Genomic DNA, 21,396 nt, shown 5'->3' on the forward strand with positions numbered 1-21,396 from the left:
TTTTTTTTTTTTTGTTGGTTTTTTTTTTGAAGGGGTAGGGGTTTGAAGCAGAATCTCACTATGTATTCCAGGCTGGCTTTGAACTCACTGTCTAGCCCCTGCTGGCCTGAGACTTGGGGCAATCTTCCTGCCTTAGCCTACTGAGTACTGAGATTACAGGTGTTCACCACCGTACCTAGCTCTATTTCTTGCCCTTTTTAAAATAAATATTATACTATAGTGGTTTTTATGCACTTGAGTACATTATTTTTACATAAAGTTCAACTTGTCAGTTTCTCAGCAGTCTTTCAGTACACCCCCCCACACACAAACACACACATCTTTTATTTTGAGATATGTAGAGTTATGTTCACTTGTAAGAAGTAATACAGAAGCCAGGCATGGTGGTGCAGGCCTGTAATCCCAGCACTTGGGAGATTGAGGCAGGAGGATTGCTACAAGTTTGAGGTCATCCGGAATTACATTAGAGTAACCTTGTCTTAAAAAAAAAAAAGAAAAGAAAAGTAGTACCCTTAATTGTGACATCTCACATAATTTTAGTGGAATATCAGTACCCAGGAAATGGACATTGATTCAACCCATCAGCCTTATTCAGAATTCACATTCTTATAAGCACTTGTTAGTGTGTGTTTAGTTTTTATAGAGTTTTGTTACATGCAGATTCATGTAGCCATGCTGACAGTGAGGATTTAGACCTAGATCTCCCATTGGCCTTTAATGATCATACTTGTCTCTCCCACCCAAGTCCCTAACCCCTGACAACCACTAATTGGTTCTCTATAAATTTGTAGCTACAAGAATGTTATATAAATGGAATCATACATAATATACACTTTGGGGACTGGCTTTTTCTACTCAACATGATTTATTTTAGATCCATCCAAGTTGTTGTCTGTATCAATAGTTCCTTTATATTATTATTGAATAGTGTATGGTAGGCTATATTTTTATACTAATTATCTTTCAGCCCTAAATTGGAACTACTACAGGAGTAAGGGCTATCTTTGAATGATCTATATATTCCCATTAATTTATCTGATTCATGGTAAATAGTGGATATTAATGAATATTTGTTGGATTACTTTATTGTTGTCTGGCTTTACTCTGCCTGATAAGAAAATATGTCCTACCAAGGTATTTTGTAGTAACAGAGCATGTATTTTCTAAATCAGAGATACTAAAGTAACCATATTGAATAATAACTTTTTTTTTTTTTGGTACTGGGGATCGAACTCGGGACCTTGCACTTGCAAGAAAGGCAGCAGAACCACTGAGCTAAAACCCTGGCCCTTTGAATATTAACTTATATGTGGTTTTGATATGAGTAATTTGTTGCCATTTTGTAGTAAGAAAAGAATTAAAATTTTCTAACTCATACTTTACTCTCTTGTAGGTCAAAAGGTTTTGCTGCTAGTATGTATTAATAAAATTACAGCAATGTGATCTTTTCAAACTCAGAAGCATCATTTATATCCAACTTGAGAAACACTTTTAGAATTTTTTTTCTTCAGGGTGCCTTAGAAATGACTTAAGTGTGATGCTGTCCTTTGAATTTAGGAAGCGTTGGTGGTCTTCAGTGGTGTGGAGAGCCAAAACGTTTAGAAACTGAAGCTTCCACAGGTCAACAGCTGAACTCCTTAAACCTCTCTTCTCCTTTTGATCTGAATTTTCCATTGCCTGGAGAGAAGGGCCCTGCCTGCCTTGTGAAGGTAATGTTATCAAACCTTTCTTACCCCTGACATTGAAGCCTGTGTTACCTTTGTAGGAAAGTGATATGGAAAATTTGTGGTGTTAGTATCAGTTTTCTTTGGTGATGCCGCTAATCAGTACAAATTTAGAGACCTGCAGCAACAACATTTTTATTATACAGGTTTTGGGTCAGGAGTACAATGTGGATTTCACTGGGGTAAAATCAAGTTGTCAAGAAGCCTTCATTGTTTACCATAGGTTTGGTTTGGTTTGGTTTGGTTTGGTACCGTACGAGGGATCGAACTCAGGAACTTTTACTTGCAAGGCAGGTGCAGTGCCACTGAGCTAAATCCCGGCCCTCTTTACCATAGGTTTTAGCAGAGAATCTGGGGATTTCTGTTTGTTTTTATTTCTGCCTTATCCAGCTTCTAGAGCTGGCCCTCATTGCTTGACTTGGCCTTTTCCCACTTTTAAGGCCAGCCACATTGCATCTGTCTGACCAGTTTTCTTTTTCTCCCTCTCCTCTCCTCCCCTCCCTTTTCCTCTCCTCTCCTCCTTTTTCCCCTTCCTTCTTTCCTTCCTTCCTTCCTTCTTTCCTTGTCTGACCATTTTTTTATACTGACATCTCCATCTGACTGTAGCCAAGAAGGGTTCCCCTTTTCTGGACTTGTGTGATTACACTGCATCCACCAGGATAATTTCCCCATCATACCTGCAAACCTTTCTTGCATAAAAAGTGACATTCTTACAAGTTGGTTGTAAACATCTTTCAGGGTCCTTATTCTGGCTGTTGCAGCATTCTTAAAGAATCAGAGAGGCACAGGGGATGTAGCTCAGTGGCCCTGCACCTGCCTTCCAAGCATAAGACCCTCAGTTCAATCCCCAGTACCAAAAAAATAAATAAATTCTTGGAAGTACAAGAATCAAAGAATATGTCAAACATGGAAACAAAACAACTTTTTAACCCACGTCTACATCCTTCCTGAACTGTTTCTAATATTATAGTATGCATTTTTGCCATTCTTCCTTGTTTTAACAAGACTCCTGTCTCAAACCAGGTGTGATGGCACATGCCTGTAATCCCAGGAGGGACTGAAGCAGGAGGATTGCAAGGTTGGGCCCAGTCTAGGCAATTTAGCAGCTTAGCAAGACCCTCTCTCACAAATAATACAGGCCTCTGCCTGCCGAGCCTAGAGGAAGCAGATCTGGTGCTGCCCTGGGTCCCTAGCAGTGAGGCAGCGAAGGAGGCAGCATGGCTGAAGCCTGGGCAAAGAGGACCGAGAGGCTGGCAGGTGGTGCTAGCATTGCATGGAGAGCAGCGTCATGGGGTGGGTGCTCCTGGACAGAGGAGTTCACTCCGTGTGTACGGACTGAGCTCAGCCCCAGAGAGCTGCTGACATGAAGAAAGATATGCAAATTCTGCTGGTGGGAGAACCTAGAGTTGGGAAGAAGACATCACTGATTATGTCTCTGGTCAGTGAAGAATTTCCAGAAGATCTTTCCCCTCAGGCAGAAATCACCATTCCAGCTGATGTCACCCCTGAGAGTCCCATCACACATTGTAGATTACTCAGAAGCAGAACAGAGCGATGAACAACTTCGTTGAGAAATATCACAGGCTAATGTCATCTGCATTCTGTTAACAACAAACATTCTATTGATAGCAAGTCGATGGATTCCTCTCATAAATGAAAGAACAGACAAAGACAGCAAATTGCCTTCGACACTGGTTGGGAACAGATCTGATCTGGTGGAATGTAGAAGTGTAGAGACCATCCATCCTATTATGAATTACTATACAGAAATAGAAACCTTCGGAGTGTTCAGCAAAAAACCTAAAGAACATATCAGAGCTCTTTTATTATACACAGAAAGCTGTATTTCATCCTACAGGCCCCCTGTGCTGCCCAGAGGACAAGCAGATGAAGCCAGCCTGTATAAAAGCTCTTACTCGTATATTTAAAATCTCTGATCAAGATAATGCTGGTACACTCAATGATGCTGAACTACTTTCAGAGGATTTGTTTCAGCACTCCATAAGCTCCTCTGGAAGATGTCAAGAATACAGTCAGAAAACATCAGTGATGGTGTAGCTGACAGTGGATTGACATTGAAGAGTTTTCTCTTTTTACACTTTTTATTCAGAAAGGGAGACGAAACTATTTGGACTGTACTTTGATATTTGGTTATGATGATGATCTAGATTTGACACCCAAATATTTATTCCCCATGCTAAAAATACCTCCTGATTGCACGACTGAATTAAATCATCATGCATATTTGTTTCACCAAAGCTCCTTTGACAAACATGATTTGGATAAGAGACTGTTTTGTCACCAGATGAGCTTAAAGCTTTATTTAAAGTTTTCCATTACATACCTTGGGGACCTGTTGTGAATAACAGTTTGTAGAAATGAAAGAAGTTGGATAAATTACCAGGGATTCCTTTCTCAGTGAACGCGCACAATTTATTTAGATGTTCAGAGATTCCTGGAGTATTTGGGCTATCTAGGTTATTCCATATTGACTGAACAAGAGTCTCCAGCTTCAGCCATTACAGTAGTAAAAGATAAAAAGATAGATCTTCAGAAGAACCAGACTCAAATGTGTTTAGATGTAATGTAATTGGAATGAAAAGCTGTGGGAAAAGTGGAGTTCTTTAGGCACTTCTTGGAAAAAACTTAATGAGGCAGAAGAAAATCCATGATGATCATAAATCTTACTGTGCGATCAACACTGTTTATGTGTATGGAAGAAATACTAGTGCATGAGTCTGAGATCACTTGTGACATTTTATGCTTGATGTATGATGTTACCAATCCCAAACCCTTTGACTACTGTGCCAGGATTTTTAAGCAACACTTTATGGATAGCAGAATACCCTGCTTAATTGTAGTTCCAGAATCAGACCTGCATGAAGTTAAACAAGAATATAGTATCTCACCTGCTGGTTTCTGCAGGAAACACAGTGGCTCTACCTCACGCCTTCACTTGCAATACTGCTGATGCACCCAGGCAGGGTATCTTTGTTAAACTGACAATGGCCCGTACATGATGCAGTTGACCTCTAGAGTTCCATGTTTTGGCTTCGAGCGAGTTTTGATGCTACTGTTTTGTGTTTTGGGCTTTGCCATGTACAAAGCTTTATTGAAACAGTGATGACTTAAAAAAAAAAACCACACACACAAAAAACAACTACCAGCCCTACCAAAAACAAATACTTTTATGTACATTGTGAATGCTTTAAATTCTGCTAGACTATTGAGATATTTATACATGCAGAGTTATTTATTAATATTTGTAATTCATGCACAAGAGTATTTTAATGATAGTAATAACTGCAGTATTGGCTAGCATATGGAAAGAAAACAGCTTAATAGCCAAACAAAAATGGCTAAATTTCAGAGGCCAAAAGGGAATATTTTGTAAATATTGTATATATTCAGACAAGACATGGTCTCCCAAACTGAGTTGTAGAAAGTGAAGTTTCTAGACATTTCTATGTGGTATTGTTAGTGCTTACTTGGCTCACTCTCCTAGATTTAAGTCAGCTCAGAGATTGTATTTACTCATGAACCACTTATTTATTTCACATTTACTCAGATTGATTCTTTGGATTCTGTAAATACATATGGCATAATTTGCCATTTTCTCTCCATTTTTAAAAACCCACACAAGTCAATGTCAGATGACCAACTTTCAGTCACTAATGGTAGGCCAACCTGAAAGCCATGCAGTCTAGAAAAGTATGTAGCTGAGTGTCCAGCTGTCCTTTAAGGTATCGTCAGTGTGAGTATATTGCTTCCTTTGTCAGTAGGTGGAATTTTATAGCCCTTTCAATTCATTGAGAAAAAGAGTTTGTATATTATCAATGTTTTTAGCTTAGATCAACTAGTCACCATTACTGCTGTTGAGTTTTGGGCTAGGGATTTAGCTCTGGTTCCGCTGCCTGCTTGCAAGATCCTGAGTTCGATCCCTGATACCAAAAAACCTACTGTTGAGTTTCCTCCCAACTTGGCAAATCATTCTGTAGTGGCAGTATCTATTACAGTATTACAGTAGCTGCGTGTGTCATGAAGTGTTCTCTAGCTAGCTAGGATAACCTAGAGGCAGCACTGTTTTTAAATGGTAAAACAAATCCAATGAATATAAACTGTCACACTAAACCTATTTTTTCTATCATTATTTAAATAAGTAATTGGTGTATACTGTGGGGAAAAAACACAAGTGCTGGGGTTGGAGCTCAGTGTAAAGGCCCTGGGTTCAATTCCCTGGACTGGATAAAATAAAGTAATAAGTCACTTGAATTTAAGATAAAATAGAAAAAAGTCTATTGAAAGGCTATTCTTCTATCTTGCTTACTCTGGTTTTGTTCTATTATTTTGTTGTTTTTGGTTTTTGTTTTTGATCCATGTCAGTAAGTGATAAGAGGTTCAGAAATGATTGCCAGGAATTTCCATTCTTACTCTTTGCAGTTTAAAGTTTGTGCTATTCTCCTTCCCATCAGCTCTCACCAGGAAGAGGCTTTGACACTTTTCTAAAATTCATCTGGACAATTTTGAAAGTTTCTTTTTTATTATGAAAAGTTTTGTGGCCATTGTAAGTTTTGTGTTAAACTGCTGATGTTGTATAGTTTGTAAGTCTAAAATTAATCATCCTGGCTTATTTTGTTTTGGGTTTCCTTCTCAGTGTGGTTAATAGATTTTAAAATAATGCATGTTTCTAAATTTTGACCATCACCCTTTAGGAAAAGCCTTTTTTTTTTTGGTAGAGTGGCATATTTGAAATAGACATTGATCTGGGAGTCAGGATCTGTGTTTGGGTTTTGCTGTACTTGCTGACTAGCAGAATACTTTAGACAATTCCCTTATCTCTTCAGGTGTCAGTTTATGAAATACAGGGGTTACTTTAAGGTCCATTTTTTAGCCTAAATTCTAAGATATTACTATTTTAAGACTAATTTCTTAGACTTTTTGAGTCACTTAGTGCTAACACGATTTCATGCGATTACTTGTCAGGTCTATGAAGACTGCGATTGTTTCAAAGTAAATGATGTTCTTGAGTTATACGGCATCCTGTCTGTGGACCCTGTGCTAAGTATACTGAGTAGTGACGAAAGGTGAGTCCATTTGTCTTTTTTGTCTTTACTTTTTTGGATATAATTTCATATTTGTGGGAAAAGTGGCAGATAGTGGAGTTCTTTAGAACTCCCTTCCCTTTTTACTAAGATTTGCTATCTGTCAACACCTGTGCCCCATATTACTTTGTCATTCATTTGAGCTGTTTATGTTCACATTTTTTTGAAACATTGGAGATTAAGCTATATACATTAAACCCTTTACCTCTAAATATTTGAGTCAGTATTTCCTAAGCACAAAGGCTTTGTGTGTAATCAGAGCACAGGTATTAAAATTAGGAGATGGCCATGAATATGTAACACGAATCCACAGTCCATAACCTATATTCATCAGCTGTCTCATTCCTCAACCTCACTTTTGGTCCAGGACCCATAGGATCGCTGATTTCATGAATCCAAAATAGTTCACAGCCTTTCATTGTCCTGCATGGCCTTGACAGTTTTTTGATTTTGGGGTTTTTGTTTTTTGTTTTGTATTGTTTTGTTTTGGCTTAAACAAAAACTTAAGACATCTAGAAGCTGGAAACACCAACATCAGGTATCTAGTGAAGGACCTCCCTGGTTAGAAGATGGCCATCTTCTCACATGGCAGAGAGCAGAGGGCCTTCTATGTGTATGTGTTTGTGTTTTCAGACAGGGTCTCACAGTGTAGTTCAGGTTGGCTTTGAACTCACTGTGTAGACTAGGCTGGTCTTAAACTCAGCAGTCATCCTGCCTCAGCCTCCCGAGTGCTGGGATCCCAGTTATGCACCACCATGTCCGGCCAAGGCAGTTATTTAGCATACTGCTTCAAGAAGGACGGAAACTGCAAAAATGGCAAATCATTCTTAGTGCATTATAACAGGAGATTTCATTAACTTTGCACTGACTCAATTTGCATCCATTGATGATTCAGTTGTGAACTCAATCACTAACTCAGTCACTCTGCATTTTTTAGGCATTCAACTCTGAGAGACTTTTTCTCTCTTCCATTTATTTAAAGAATTGTTATGGGGCTGGGGATTTAGCTCAGTTGTTCTGCTGCCTGCCTCACAAACACAAGGTCCCAAGTTCAATTCCTGGTACGCAGGGGCGGGGGACAAAAAAACACCTTAAACTTGGGGCTAGGGACTTAGCTCAGTGGTTCCATCTCCTGCCTTGCAAACACAAGGACCTGAGTTCAATCCCTAGTACCAAAAATAGTTAATAGAGTCATTGTTGTTACCTCATCTCTGCTTGCCTGGTCCCACCCAACTGCCTAGGGAAACATCTCCCTAGTTTCTGGTTTATCCTTCCTGTATTCTCTTTTGCAGAAATAATTAGATACATGTGTATTCGATTTCCTGCACTTGTGAGGCAGGCGGCAAAACCACTGAGTCAAATACCCAGCCCTCCCATTTTTTCTTCTATGAAAGATGGTGTAGTATCTGTATTCGTTTATGTTTTCACTTAATAAAATACATTAAATTTTCTTATTTTTCTTTTTAAATTGCCAAAGGGGGGGAGTACTGATAGACAGTTGCATTATGTTGTGTAATACCAAATGTTCATCATGGTTTCTGCATAGGAAGAACTTGTATTTTTCCACACTAAAAAAAAAAAAAGGTACAAAACAAATTTTAAACAACTTTAAGTAAACATAACAATCTCTTAGTAATAGTCCTTAAAATTAATAGTCTTGCTAATTCTGTCTGTGATGATGTTCCTCCTCAGTTACTGTTACTAAGGCTGCTTAGTTTAGAGTTGAAATTCTGATTTGGCCTCTTTAGTGGCTATTTGATCTTAGACTTTTTTCTTCACCGTAAAGAGGGGTAATTGTGGGGTTTTAATGAATATGTGTGTGGAAAGTATTGAACACTGCAATACTGGTAAGTTGAAGATGTTAAAACATTTTAGGCATTTACTTCGGTCACTTACAATAAACCTGTCTTATGTAAATTTATTTAGCAAGTCTGAAGAGTTCACTTTTCATTGCTTATTCTCATTATTCAGGGGAGATTTCATATAAGAATAAAATTCAGGAAAGAGAATTAGGTAGAGATGATCTATTCTCCATATGCTGAATAATAGATCCTGGATGGCTTTAGAGGACACCCGAGTTTTGGAATGTGCTGAGGTATTTGGTATCTCAGCTGAGAACTGAAGAACAAGTGTTTGTGTTTTTAAATAATCTTACAAGTGACGTTCTATTAGCCCATTTATGTTAGCGTACTGAGTAAAAAATATTGTTGAACCTGAAGAATGAAATAAATCCATTCTATTGCACCAAACTATCCTAAAATCTATGTGACGGGGAAACATTTTAGAATGAGGGAGATGTGCAAGTGGAAGGGCTTTTGGCTTGGATTCTAATTTTGCCTTGGGAGGTGCACATTGTTTTTACATGTTTGCAATTCGCGTCTCTAATCTGGAGCTTCTGGTCTCTGCAGAGATTCCTCTGCACTGCTGGACTCCATGGAGTGCACAGATACAGCAGAGGAGCAGAGGGTACACAGTCCTCCTGCCTCATTAGTGCCAAGAATTCATGTGGTTTTGGCCCAGAAATTGCAGCACATCAACCCATTGTTACCTGCCTGCCTTAACAAAGAGGAGAGCAGAACCTGTAAGTGTAAGTGTTAAAGTGTAGTGAACCACAGACTGCTTTCCCTCCATCTGTGTCCACAGCTGCCTGTCTTGTGCTTTTAGTGGAATTGAGAGAGCCTCGTTCGCCTTCAGTAGTGTATTGCTTTGCCCCCTTTTCTTCTTCCTTTCATTGAAATGAGACAAAAGAAAAACATATAAATTCTCCTTAGTTTTAAGATTGGCATAACTGTTGGTCAATAGTCTACATTCACACTAGCCGTCCACTGAATTGAAATGTTCTTTTCACCAAGTTAGCTTTGCACTGAGACACTTGAGAGGAGCTGGCATGTGTATTCTGAACCTGTCTTCCTTCCTTTTGCAGTTGTGTCAAGTTTCATGTCCGAATTGTCTCCAGTCAGAGCAGAATTGCTGGGGTTCCTCACTCATGCCCTTTTGGGAGACAGTTTGGCTGCTGAATACCTTATATTACATCTCATCTCTACAGTGTAAGTGCTGTCTGTATTTCTGGTGGGAATTAAGTTAATAATTGAGTGTGGTTCAAAACTATGAAAAAGATCAGGATGGTTTCTGATGTAATTTCTGTATTTCAATTCAGGCTTCATAAAGTGGTGTTTGTTCTCTGTAGTATATTTTATACCAAAACAAATCATCCTTTTCTTACCTTTTTTCAGGTTCACATTTAGCATTTTGATTATCTTCCCCTAGTTATTAGAGCCAAAGTCAGATAAAAGACTTGGCTGATAAGTAAAATGTAAGCTACTTTATCCTTTATTCTTTCTTATTTTAAAATTTGTGCTAGGATCAAACCCAGGGCTTTGGGCGTTTCAGGCAATACTGTACCACTCTACATCCCCAGCCCCCTTTTTGTGTTCTGGGTCCTGTTTGTTCAGAACAAGGCTCTGCTCCTCAAAACAGTCAACAAGGTACACCATGTGCACATTTAACTTGTACATTGAGATTAGCACCTCACCCTTTCACTCCATTGTGTTTTGTTCCTGATTTCAACAGTAATGTTTTGCTTCAGCAAGTTCCAGGAATACAAAAAAGAAAATAGCATTCATCTGTCATGTGAGCACTGAGAGATAATCTCAGTTACCATTCTGGTACTTGTTTAAGGTTTTTGTTTATATATGTGTGCTTTGTATACCTATACACATATCATTTATACTCCCAAGTACATATCTATATCTTGTTTTTCGTATTTATAAAACATTTTGCTGTCGTTCTCCATGAACCTTTTAGTGGCTGCACATTACTTCATTATATAGTTGTCTCATTTTTTACCCATGTTCCTCAATGTTAGGTTTTCCTAGTTTTTCTCTATAATAAATAACATTGCAGTGAACATTTTTTCCTGTGGCTCTTTCCTTGGGTGAGATGTGGGACGCAAATTCACATCCTGTCTCTGTTGCTTCCTGGCCAGATGAGTTTGTTACAAGTTGAGCATCCCTAATCCCAAAACCTGAAATGCTCCAGAGTCTAAAATATTTTGAGAGCTGATATTATGGAACATTCAAATGCTCAACCAGTGAAGTGTATGTAAATACTCCAGAATCTGAACCGTTTCTGGTCTCAAGCATTTTGGATAAGGGATAATCAACCTGTACTTAATTATGATCCTCATCTGTCTCATCTGTAAAACATTTTCTCGTTCAGCCTATTTGGAGATTAGTTGAAAATGCAGGGCTAGGAACGTGGCTCAGTGATTGAGTGCTTGCCTGGTGTGCACAAGGCGCTGGGGTTGATACCCAGTACTGCAAAAAAGCAAGGGAAGGAAGAAAGAAGGGCGGGAGGTGTTCAGAGTCAATCCTGGTGTATGATTAGCACTTTATATACAAGTGTTGGCTATTATTTTAACTTGTTCTAATACATAAAATATCTATTTAGAGTATTCTATATTTTAATGACAATAGTAAGTAAATTTTTAATTAACATTTTGTGGAAATCACCTCAATATATTACTTATTGATTTTTTTCCCCTAGATACACAAGAAGAGATGTTCTTCCACTAGGAAAATTCACTGTGAACCTGAGTGGTTGTCCACGGAATAGTACCTTTACAGAACATTTATATCGAATTATTCAACATCTTGTTCCAGCAGTAAGATCAATATAAATAGAAATTATAATCCTAAGCATACAACAAATCCACCTAATTGCCTTTTATTCAACCCAAATATTTAACTTTGAGATTGTAATAGATCTCATTTGATGGGAAAACAGAGCTTGCCAAGTTACATAATTTAAAATGTACAGTCTGCTAAACATTTCACATACATTCCTTAGTACAAAGTTTTGTGAGTCTAACAATACAATTAGAGTAACTCCTTTGTAATTCTCTCTATTGATGCTGAGTTGTGCAATTTAATATCCTTTTGTATGTATTAAAGTCGTAAATCTAAATAAGCTCTAAATTTTGGGAGCCTAATTCTCTTAGCTGAGGTAATAAAGATCTCTGTCGTCATTGCTTCAGTTTTAATTCCTGTTTGGAAAATTGAGCTGCCCGTATTTCCCAGGACATAGGAGTGTAGTGCTTTTGTATGGCAGGATTTTGGGAACAGGGGAGCTGCTTCTGAGCAGTCGTGTGACTGAAAACACTGGTCACCTCTCACTTTGGGAGTTCAAGAAGCTGAGCCAGGTGACCCACTCATCCAGCATCTTGAGTGCTGCCACTCTGGGCCCAGCCCTCCAAGAGCAACAGTGGCCGGAACAGACAGGCAGTCTCCTGACCAAGTCTTGAGGACTCAGAGAGCTGTGGGGTTTGCTTTTTAATTTCCCACATTAGAAATTAAAATTGAAAATAGGTTAAAATACTAATTCATTAGAAATAAATAGATGCATAAGTATTTTTATAAAAACTTCCCAAGCCAAAAATATTAGTAATAAATCACAGTTTTTACATTTTTACAAATCTCTTTAATATCTGGATTAAAAGACCAGTAGATTTTTATGTCTATTTTCACATGTAGTCTGTTATAAAGCAATGTTATTTTTGAAGTATGTTTTCTTAAATGGTAGTTGAAGTGTGGCATCTGAAAACATATCAGTGAAATTTTCGTGTTCTGTTGTAAAATTGATTGGTCTGACTTGCACACTGAAAGAATCTGATTTAACTCCTGATTTTTATCCCATGAACCACATAAAATGATCTCAGCAGTTCCCTAGGTCTTGTAGCACTTTGGAGAGTTAAATTAATCCAAGGTAGGTCATTGACATGTCCTGCAGAATAGTAAGATCTCAGGAGATGAAGATGGACAGCTCTAGCAGCAGATCTGGAGGAGCTGCCGGTTCCTAGGGCCAGGGAGGGCCTAGCTCACAGGTGTTGAGGAGACACCGCCAAGCCCGGAGGCTGCTCAGAGGAAGCTTCCATCCTGTGGCGAGAACAGCACCAGGCAGGGGCTGCAGAGCTGTGTGTTTGCGTAGGATCATTGAGCCAAAGTACAAAAATCCTCCAAATTTTGGTTCTGTTTTATCTTTTCAACAAGCTTCCTCCCACCCTGCACACTTCCTTTCCAGCTCATGTGTAGGAGAGCAGAGGGGTCTAGAGCAGAGTGAGGGGCCTTGGAGCAGAGGATGGACGCGGCAGTGGAGGCGGTGGCACTGGCTTAGCAGATTCCAGTGCAGTGGAACCGTCACTTGAGAGATGTGCAGCAAGAGCCATAGCTCAGTGTGCTCTGTTCCTAGGCTGTTCTCTCACTTTGTTCGGAAACTTGTACATTGGCCTATGATGAATGAATATGGTTCTCCCTGTCTTTTGGGGTTAGGGGGCCACTGAGATTTGAATCCAGGGCCTTGTGCCTACTGGGCCAGTGCTGTTACTGAGTTATATCTTACCTTTTTTATTTTTTATTTTGAGGCAAGGTCTTTCTTAAGTTGCCCAGTCTAGCCTTGCACTTACCATCCTCCTGCTTCAGCCTAGTGAGTAGTGATACAGGCGTGTACTACTGCACCGTGCCTTTCTTCTTGACTTGAAAAAAATGTTTTCTGTTTTTCTAGCTTATGTTTGGTTAAGTTCAGCCTCTGGATAGTTGATACACGTATGTCTGTTGTCTACCATTTGTAGAAATTGGCAAAATCAAAAGTACTCAAGGCTGTTGAACATGGCATTTGAGAATAAAGCAGCTCATTGAATGAAATTCTAATGCATGATATAGATAATATTTTTGCTTCTAAGAGTTCCAGAAACCTCATCACTCTATTCCTAAATATTTATAAGATCATTGTATTTGAAACAGTGTTTTAATTCCCAACATATATATATATATATATATTGTTAAAACAGAGAAACACATCCTTGCTTATTAAAAAATCTCTTGTAGTCTTTTCGTCTGCAGATGACTATAGAGAACATGAACCGTTTGAAATTCATCCCCCATAAAGACTACACAGCCAATCGCTTGGTCAGTGGGCTCCTCCAGCTGCCCAACAACACTTCCCTGGTCATCGATGAGACTCTGCTGGAACAAGGGCAGTTGGACACGCCAGGTACATACCGGTGCTTCCCTTCATTAAAGTCAAATCTGTTAATAACTTTTTAAAAGGATGTCTGTGGACAAAGACAAATTCAACAGGCATTTAAGGTAAAGTCTGTGCACATGCACTTGATTAAAGCATATGTCATAAACTAATTGTGTTTACCAGCTTTTCTGTTACCATGTTCTGAAAATAGTGCAGGAGTAAAATACTAATTTAAGTGCTTACGTGGGAAGAGATTTTGCCTTAATTATCTGTTACCTCAAAAGAGAATTATTTTAAAGATCTAACAACATTCCTGTTGCCTTTTTTCTTTTTCTTTCTTTTGAGACAGGATCTTGCTAGCCTTGAATTATGTAGCTCAGGCTGGCTTCAAATTAGAGGCCTCAGCCTCAGCCTCCCAAGTGTTAGGATTACAAGTATGTGCCACCACACCCAGCTCATGTGAACTTTTTAAAACATGTTTTAGTGGCTTGGAATGCAGTGCAGTGGTGGGGTACTTGCCTTGCCTGTGGGAGGCCCTGCATCCAATCCCCAGCACTACAAACATAAATTAATTAGAACATTTTTCACAGCATCTCTGGAAAAAATATTTTGTAGATCAGATAATTTGAACTAACCTCGGTTATGGAATATGTTATATGATAGTGTATGCCTGTAATCCCAGCTACTCAAGAGGTGGAAGTGAAGGGATTGCAACTTGGAGACCAGGTTAGGAAACTTAGTCCCTGTCTGAAAACAAAAACAATTTTTTAAAAAGGCTGGGAGTCTAGCTCAGTGGTAGTGTGCTTGCCTAGCATGCATGAGCCCTTGGGGAATGAACATTCCCCAGAGTGCATGCACACACACAAGGAAGGAAGTAATACAGAGACTACAAGATGACACTTTGGTGAAAAGGTCAGAAGGTAGAGATAGAAGGAAAAATGATGTAGATGGGGAACATTAAAGGAAGAAGTGAGTACAAAATCATCAAAATTCGGTACCCTGACCTGCGTACAGAAATAGGGTCCCACCATGTTACTTCAGCCCTGTGAGCGCACCACCCAGGAAGTGGTCTTACTTGCTGAGAGACCACTGTTGTCTGTCATGTATTAGACGCCAGGCTTAGATTTGGGGAGCATTCTGCTTAGTATAATCAGTGCCTCATATCCCTTATGTAAGCAGTAGAAACGTCATATAATCACTGGCAGCTAAACTAATCTGTGTAGGTGATGAAAATCGAGTGATTGAAACTTTGTTCATGCTCTTGTAGGTGTTCATAATGTGACTGCCCTGAGCAACCTGATAACCTGGCAGAAGGTGGATTACGACTTCAGTTACCACCAGATGGAATTCCCCTGCAACATCAATGTTCTTATCACCTCAGAGGGGCGGTCACTCCTCCCGGTACCCTGAGTCCCTGTTCAGTGGAGGAGGTTACATTTGGAAAAGATAGCTACATTTTTGTTGTTTCGTGGGGGTGCTTAGTAGTTATATCTGAGAAATTGTAATTGCAGATTATCAGTAAGGGAAGCATTTATTTGTTTTGCCTTGGAGTGAAAACTTAATCTCTGAAGAACCCAGGTAGCAGCAAATCTCATGATACCCAGGGCTGTTGGACTGAGAAACTTCTCATCTAGGCATAAAAAGTAGATACTATTTGTAGATTGCCTGATTTACTTCCAGGCTATTCTTGCTGCATCCCATTGTTTTTTGCCTGTCTTAGGTGAAAATGTCCTAGAGTTCCTTCTAAAATATTTCTGATTACTTCGTAATGAGTTTTTTGCTTTGTGGTGAAATTCTGTGTTCTTCGGAATGTCTTATCAGAGCTTTTAGTTCTGAGGATGAGAAATGCTCTGGACACTTAAAAGGTGTGGTTGGTCTGTGCAGTAGTGTTCACCTGGGACTGATGAGAAACACCCTTTGACTAAAATAGTTTTCCATAGAGAACTATTAGAGCTTGCCTGTCTTTCTATATGCTTATATACCATTGAGGAAACAATCAGAAAAAGCTAACTAATTGTTGTGGTAGTTATGAGTGTCAATATTGAAAGCTGATTGCTGATCCTGCACCAATAGTATTTAGTGATTTCCTTAGGAACTAATAGTCTGCATCTTCCTTAAAATGCAATTTAACATAAGAAGCTACGAAATTTTGTGTATTTTTCTTTCCAGGCAGATTGCCAGCTCCACTTACAACCCCAGCTAATTCCACCCAACATGGAAGAGTACACGAACAGCCTTCTCTCCACAGTGCTGCCTTCTGTATTGAATAAGTTCCGCATCTACCTGACCCTGTTGAGATTCCTGGATTACAGCATATCTGATGAAATAACCAAGGTACTTTCAGGGTAAATCATGGATTTCCCTGTGTTGAATTGTAACGTTTAATCTAATTCACATTTACTGTAGTTGTCAATAGGTAAATTTGTTATTTGTGTGCTATCTCTTTCCTTTTTCTTTATCTAGTCTCCCACTATTCCCTTCTCTTGCTTGAAGTAGGTTTTTGGTTGGTTTTTTTTTAGACAACGTCTCCCTATATGTTCCATGTTGGCCTTGCTGGGATTACAGGTGGGCACCACCAGGCCCAAAATTTCTTCACTTTTTCCTTCTTCTCTCTAGTACTCCCATTATGATTATGTTGGTGCACTGAATGGTGTCTCACAGGTCTTTGAAGTTCCGTTCAATTTTTTTTTTTTAGACAAGGTCTCACCATGTAAGTTGAGACTGACCTGGAACTCACTGTGTAGCCCAGGTTGGTCTCAAACTCAGTGATCCTCCTGTCTCAGCCTCCCGAGTGCTGGGATTACAGGCATGTGCCACCACGTCCGGCTTGTTCTTTTTTCATTATTCTCTTTTCTCTCTCTCTCACAGAATGGATAATCTCAGCCTATCTTCTGGTTTGCAGGTTCTTTGTTGTATCTTCCTAAACCTTCTGAGCACCTCTAGTGAATTTTTAAAAAATTGGTTACTGTATTTTTCAACTCCAGAAATTCTGTTTAATTTTTATTGATATTTTTTCTATTTGGTGAGAAACTGTTCTCATGTTTTCCTTTAGTTATTCAAACAGTAGTTTCTCCTTGTTCAAGAATGATACATCCAAAGATACCTAGTGGGTCTCTGAAACCAAAGATAGCACTGGTCCTTTCTATGTTGCTTTTCCTGTGTGTACCAATGACAGTTGGGGGGGTGGTACCAGAGATCTAAACTTAGTTTGTACTTGCAAGGCAAGTGTGGTGCCACTGAGCTAAATTCTCGGCCCTCTCACTATGACAGTTTAGTGTGTGTATTTGACACAAAGATAACAACTACTAATGAAACAGCAGTTTTAACAGTATATTGTAATGAAAGTTAGATGGATGTGGTCTCTCTCAGCTGCCATGGGGCAGTTAGCATACCCAGTGTGGCAGGACGGAGCAGGCCAGGGTACCATCAGAATGGCACACAAAGGGGCGGGGGAACTGAGACAGCCCAGTGTGACAGTCTGTTTCCCCAGAGCTTTTGTCAGAAACCAGCAGAAGCAGTATCATCTTGGCTGCCTGCGACACTATACGATGGTTAGCGCAAATAACAGCCCTTAAATGGAAAGAAAAGCTGGGGGCCTTTGCATTAAGCTGCAGCCCAGCCCTTCATTTTTTATTTTGAGACATGTAAATTGCTCAATCCTGTGATCCTCATGCTTCGGCCCCTCATGGTGCTGGGATTACAGACATGCATCACTGCACCCAGCAGCATAATTTAAAGCTTACATCTGCCGGCCTATAATCGCAGCACTTGGGAGGCTGAAGCAGGATTGCTGAGAGTTCAAGGCTAGTGTGGGCTACACAGTGAGACCCTGTCTCAAACCCCCCCTGTCCAAAATAATAATAATAAATCAATAAAGCTTATGTATATTTCTTGACTTTCCCATCAGTATTTTTAGACTGCAACTGACTGCTGGAAACTGAAACCTCTTAAAGCAAAACTGCAAATTAGGGTGGGTTGCTAAACATGGTTTCCTTTATGACTGATGACATTAAGGAAGTCCAGGGAGTTCTGTTTGGGTTTCCTAGTGGACAGTTTCTTTTGACTCCTTTTTTTCACAACGTGGGCTATACCTTCTTGTTTCTTTGCATGTCTGGTTTTTTGTTAATGACTGGACACTTAAAGTAGTAACTGTTCAGGAAGCAAGACTCTGGGAATGAAACTTCACTAGGGTTTATTGTGATTGGCTGTTTAGTGACTTTGTAAAATCTTATTTTTGGAGAGGAGGTTGTTTCTGATTGAACCCAGGGCCTCCTATCCAAGTGCTGTGCCATCAAGGGCCCCGCCCCACCCCCTGGCATCTACCTCACCCCCCCAACTTCTCCTGCCATTTAAGGCTTGTGGTTAGCCTGTTGTTGTGTTTTTCTAGGTATCAGAAATTAAACTCAGAGGTTTTTTCTTTGACCCCAGGGCCTCCTATCCAAGTGCTGTGCCATCAAGGGCCCCGCCCCACCCCCTGGCATCTACCTCACCCCCCCAACTTCTCCTGCCATTTAAGGCTTGTGGTTAGCCTGTTGTTGTGTTTTTCTAGGTATCAGAAATTAAACTCAGGACCTTGCGCTTGCCAGGCAGGTGCAGCAACACTGAGCTACATCCCTGGCCCTGTTAGCCTGTTGTTTGCTGCAGCCGTTACACAATGTCTCAGGCAGCCAAGATGATCAAATTTGCTTCTAATAGTTTCTGACAAAAGCTCTGGGTAAAGAGACTGTCACACTGAGCACCCCCAAGTCTGGTTAGATAAAGACAGCCTTGCACGAGGGCTCCTCTGTGCAGTCAGCACACAGGTCAGAGGGATGCAGGCAGCTCCCTGGGAGGGTGCACCTGAAGGAGCCACGGTTTTCACTGCAGTCACCTGGCCTGCGTGGCGAGGTGGGCTGTGGGAACAGCAAAGTCAAGTACCACAAAGCTCATGTTCTTACCAGGAATCACCTGGTGTCCCCACAAAAGTGTTCCCCAGAGTGCAGTGCCTAGTTTATTAACAGATTTCAAAAAGGCTGGATCGTCACTCTCTGAAACCACCACTCTTCCCATTTAAAGGCATCTTGTTTATTACGAGTTGCGTGTCCTCGTGGATCGGTAAAGGCATCTTGTTTATTACGAGTTGCGTGTCCTCGTGGATCGGAATTTCTCGAATATTATCTACAGCCTTTTCACCTGTGTAGTATCTCTTCACCAATGTGTCATTTGTCCACAAGGAAGGCAGGCACCATCATTTTACATCAACAGTCAGTGCTTATTGCTTACAAGGAAAAGGTCTTGCAGTTTTAAAGGTGTACCTAACCCTAACGTAAGTGTGCTCTTTTGATAAAGGCAGTTGAAGATGATTTTGTGGAGATGCGCAAGAACGACCCCCAGAGCATCACTGCGGATGATTTGCACCAGCTGCTGGTGGTAGCTCGGTGAGTAGTCCAGGCTCCTGACTGCTTTTTCTGAAGGCCGTGCCGTAAGTCTCCTGATTTATACAGCAATAGCTGAGGCAGACTTTAGAGACCAGAAAGGGCTTTCCTTTAAGATGCCTATGAAAGGACTTTCTGAGGGGGAGTGGGCAGGTCAGTGGTCACCTCAGGGTAGCAGGCCTACCTCGTGTCCTCTAAGCTTCATGAAGTTCTAATTCTTCTGGGATTCCCTTGGAGAAGTCTTAAGTTGGCTCTTGACTTGTGTGTAGCTGCCAGACAGTGTTGCCTCCTAACTTGGGCTGTGATTTTAGAAAGTATTCTTAGCCAGGTGTGGTCAGGCCTATAATCCCAGTACTCAGGAGACTGAGGCAGGGGGATCATCACAAGTTTGAGAACAGCCTGGGCTATATAGTGAGTTTAAGGCCAGCCTGAACTACATATCAAGATCCTTTCTCAAAAAAAAAAAAAAAGGATTCCTAGTCTTAAAACTTTTACTTAGCATCCTAGCTCTAGACTTAAATTTGTTTGTTTCAAACTAGGTTTCTGTCTCTCAGTGCTGGTCAGACAACGCTGTCACGAGAACGATGGCTAAGAGCCAAGCAGCTAGAGTCTTTAAGAAGAAACAGGCTTCAGCAGCAAAAATGTGTGAATGGAAATGAACTTTGAAGTTCTCATACCCATGAAGACTGATGGGCAAATGGTAGCTACATTGTAAAATTCAAATGTCATTTGTACCACATTGTTTTATAGATAATTTGTATTAAAAACCAATGACTTTTCCTGAAGTCAGGCCTGATAACATCTGAAGTTTATATGATACCTCAGTAAGGGCTTTTACCTTACTGATTTTATGGAGCTTTTGAAGTTTGTTTTATAATTATATAAATCAGTTACAATGTACAAAAATATTTGATATTAAAGTTTAATAATGATGGTGTTGCTGGTTATACCATTTCCTTAGCTACAGCAGTCAGAGGCCACTCTGTTAAAATGCTCTTAACTTCATTTGAAGAAAACTGTTGCAATTGCAAAGTTGAAGGAATTTTGCACTTCAGATTTCTTTCCGTTTAATAGTGGGTCTGAGTATATTCAGTAGTCCAGGTTTGGGAACAGGGCAAACTTGCCATATATTCTTATGTGGGACACCAAGGCAACTGGCAACTGACAGAAACCTTCCACTAAACAGTTAACAGCCTACAAAACTAGTCATTTAAGTGGAAGTGGTTCCCAAACTTTGGAATTTTATGGACCAGCAATTTTTTTTTCAAAAACTGGGGATATGCCAGGTGTCGTGGCTCACGCCTGTAATTCCAGCACTTGGGAGGCAGAGGCAGGAGGATTGCCACAAGTTCGAGGCTACAGTGGGTTCAGGACCAGCCTGAACTACAAAGTGAGACCCTATCTCAAAAATTTAAAAAATAAAATTTAAAAATTGGGGATAATGTTGTGATTTTCTTACATGTAACTTGAAAGAAATCACTTTATTATCATAAAAGGATAAACAGCCTAGTGTGGTGGCACACGCCTATAATCCCAGCATTCTGAGAGGTTGGGGCAAGGGGCTGGAGTTCGAGACCAGTCCAGGGAACTTAGTGACTTTATCTCAACACAAAAAATTTAAAAAGGGATAGGGATGTAGCTCAGTGTGAAGGCCCTAGGTTCAAACTCTAGTAACCCTCCAAAGAGAAGGTTTTGTGGTTTTTTTTTTCCAGAACGAAGACAGTATTTAAATGGAATAAATGGAGCTTTTTGCAGAACACCTCATTGTCTTCATTTCTCATTATATCCCAGTGCATTCAAACCCACTGTTTTATGGGATTCACTTAAATATGAAAAAAATAAAACAGTAAAAATTAACAACACCCTCTGTAGAAAGGCTTTTGGTTTTTTGCTTTAGTTTGCAATTTGTTTTCCTTTTATTTGGTCCTATGCTCTAAAAATGCATTTACTTTTAACATCAATTCTTTTGTTATTACATTAGCTGTAATATACTTAGCAGCTCATAGTTTTCTGAAAAATTTAGCTACCCTGAACCCGAATTTTTCTTGTTTACATAACGCAGGTATTGCAGAATGCTGATAAAGACAAAAAAAAATTTTCATCTTAAAAAATGGCCCATGCCAATATCTGCAACTA

General features: G+C 39.8%; 1 protein-coding gene and 1 pseudogene across 1 annotated transcript in view; both read left to right on the forward strand.

Annotated features, from left to right (window-relative positions):
- Positions 1–20,575, forward strand: part of Mcmbp (minichromosome maintenance complex binding protein) — a 51,196-nt gene extending 30,621 nt beyond the window's left edge. Inside the window, exons 9-18 of the mRNA XM_010632792.2 lie at positions 1,558–1,709; positions 6,708–6,808; positions 9,235–9,407; positions 9,750–9,873; positions 11,372–11,489; positions 13,708–13,873; positions 15,114–15,247; positions 16,016–16,180; positions 19,175–19,263; positions 19,800–20,575. Of these exons, the coding sequence (XP_010631094.1) occupies positions 1,558–1,709; positions 6,708–6,808; positions 9,235–9,407; positions 9,750–9,873; positions 11,372–11,489; positions 13,708–13,873; positions 15,114–15,247; positions 16,016–16,180; positions 19,175–19,263; positions 19,800–19,926 (1,349 nt within the window). The 3' untranslated portion in view covers positions 19,927–20,575. The remainder of the gene's footprint in view (positions 1–1,557; positions 1,710–6,707; positions 6,809–9,234; positions 9,408–9,749; positions 9,874–11,371; positions 11,490–13,707; positions 13,874–15,113; positions 15,248–16,015; positions 16,181–19,174; positions 19,264–19,799) is intronic.
- Positions 2,814–4,907, forward strand: LOC104868156 (annotated as a pseudogene).
- Positions 20,576–21,396: the final 821 nt, after the last annotated feature.

This window comes from Fukomys damarensis, unplaced genomic scaffold (genome assembly GCF_012274545.1).
Source record: "Fukomys damarensis isolate Sample0158 unplaced genomic scaffold, DMR_v1.0_HiC HiC_scaffold_8, whole genome shotgun sequence".
Taxonomy (NCBI): domain Eukaryota; kingdom Metazoa; phylum Chordata; class Mammalia; order Rodentia; family Bathyergidae; genus Fukomys; species Fukomys damarensis.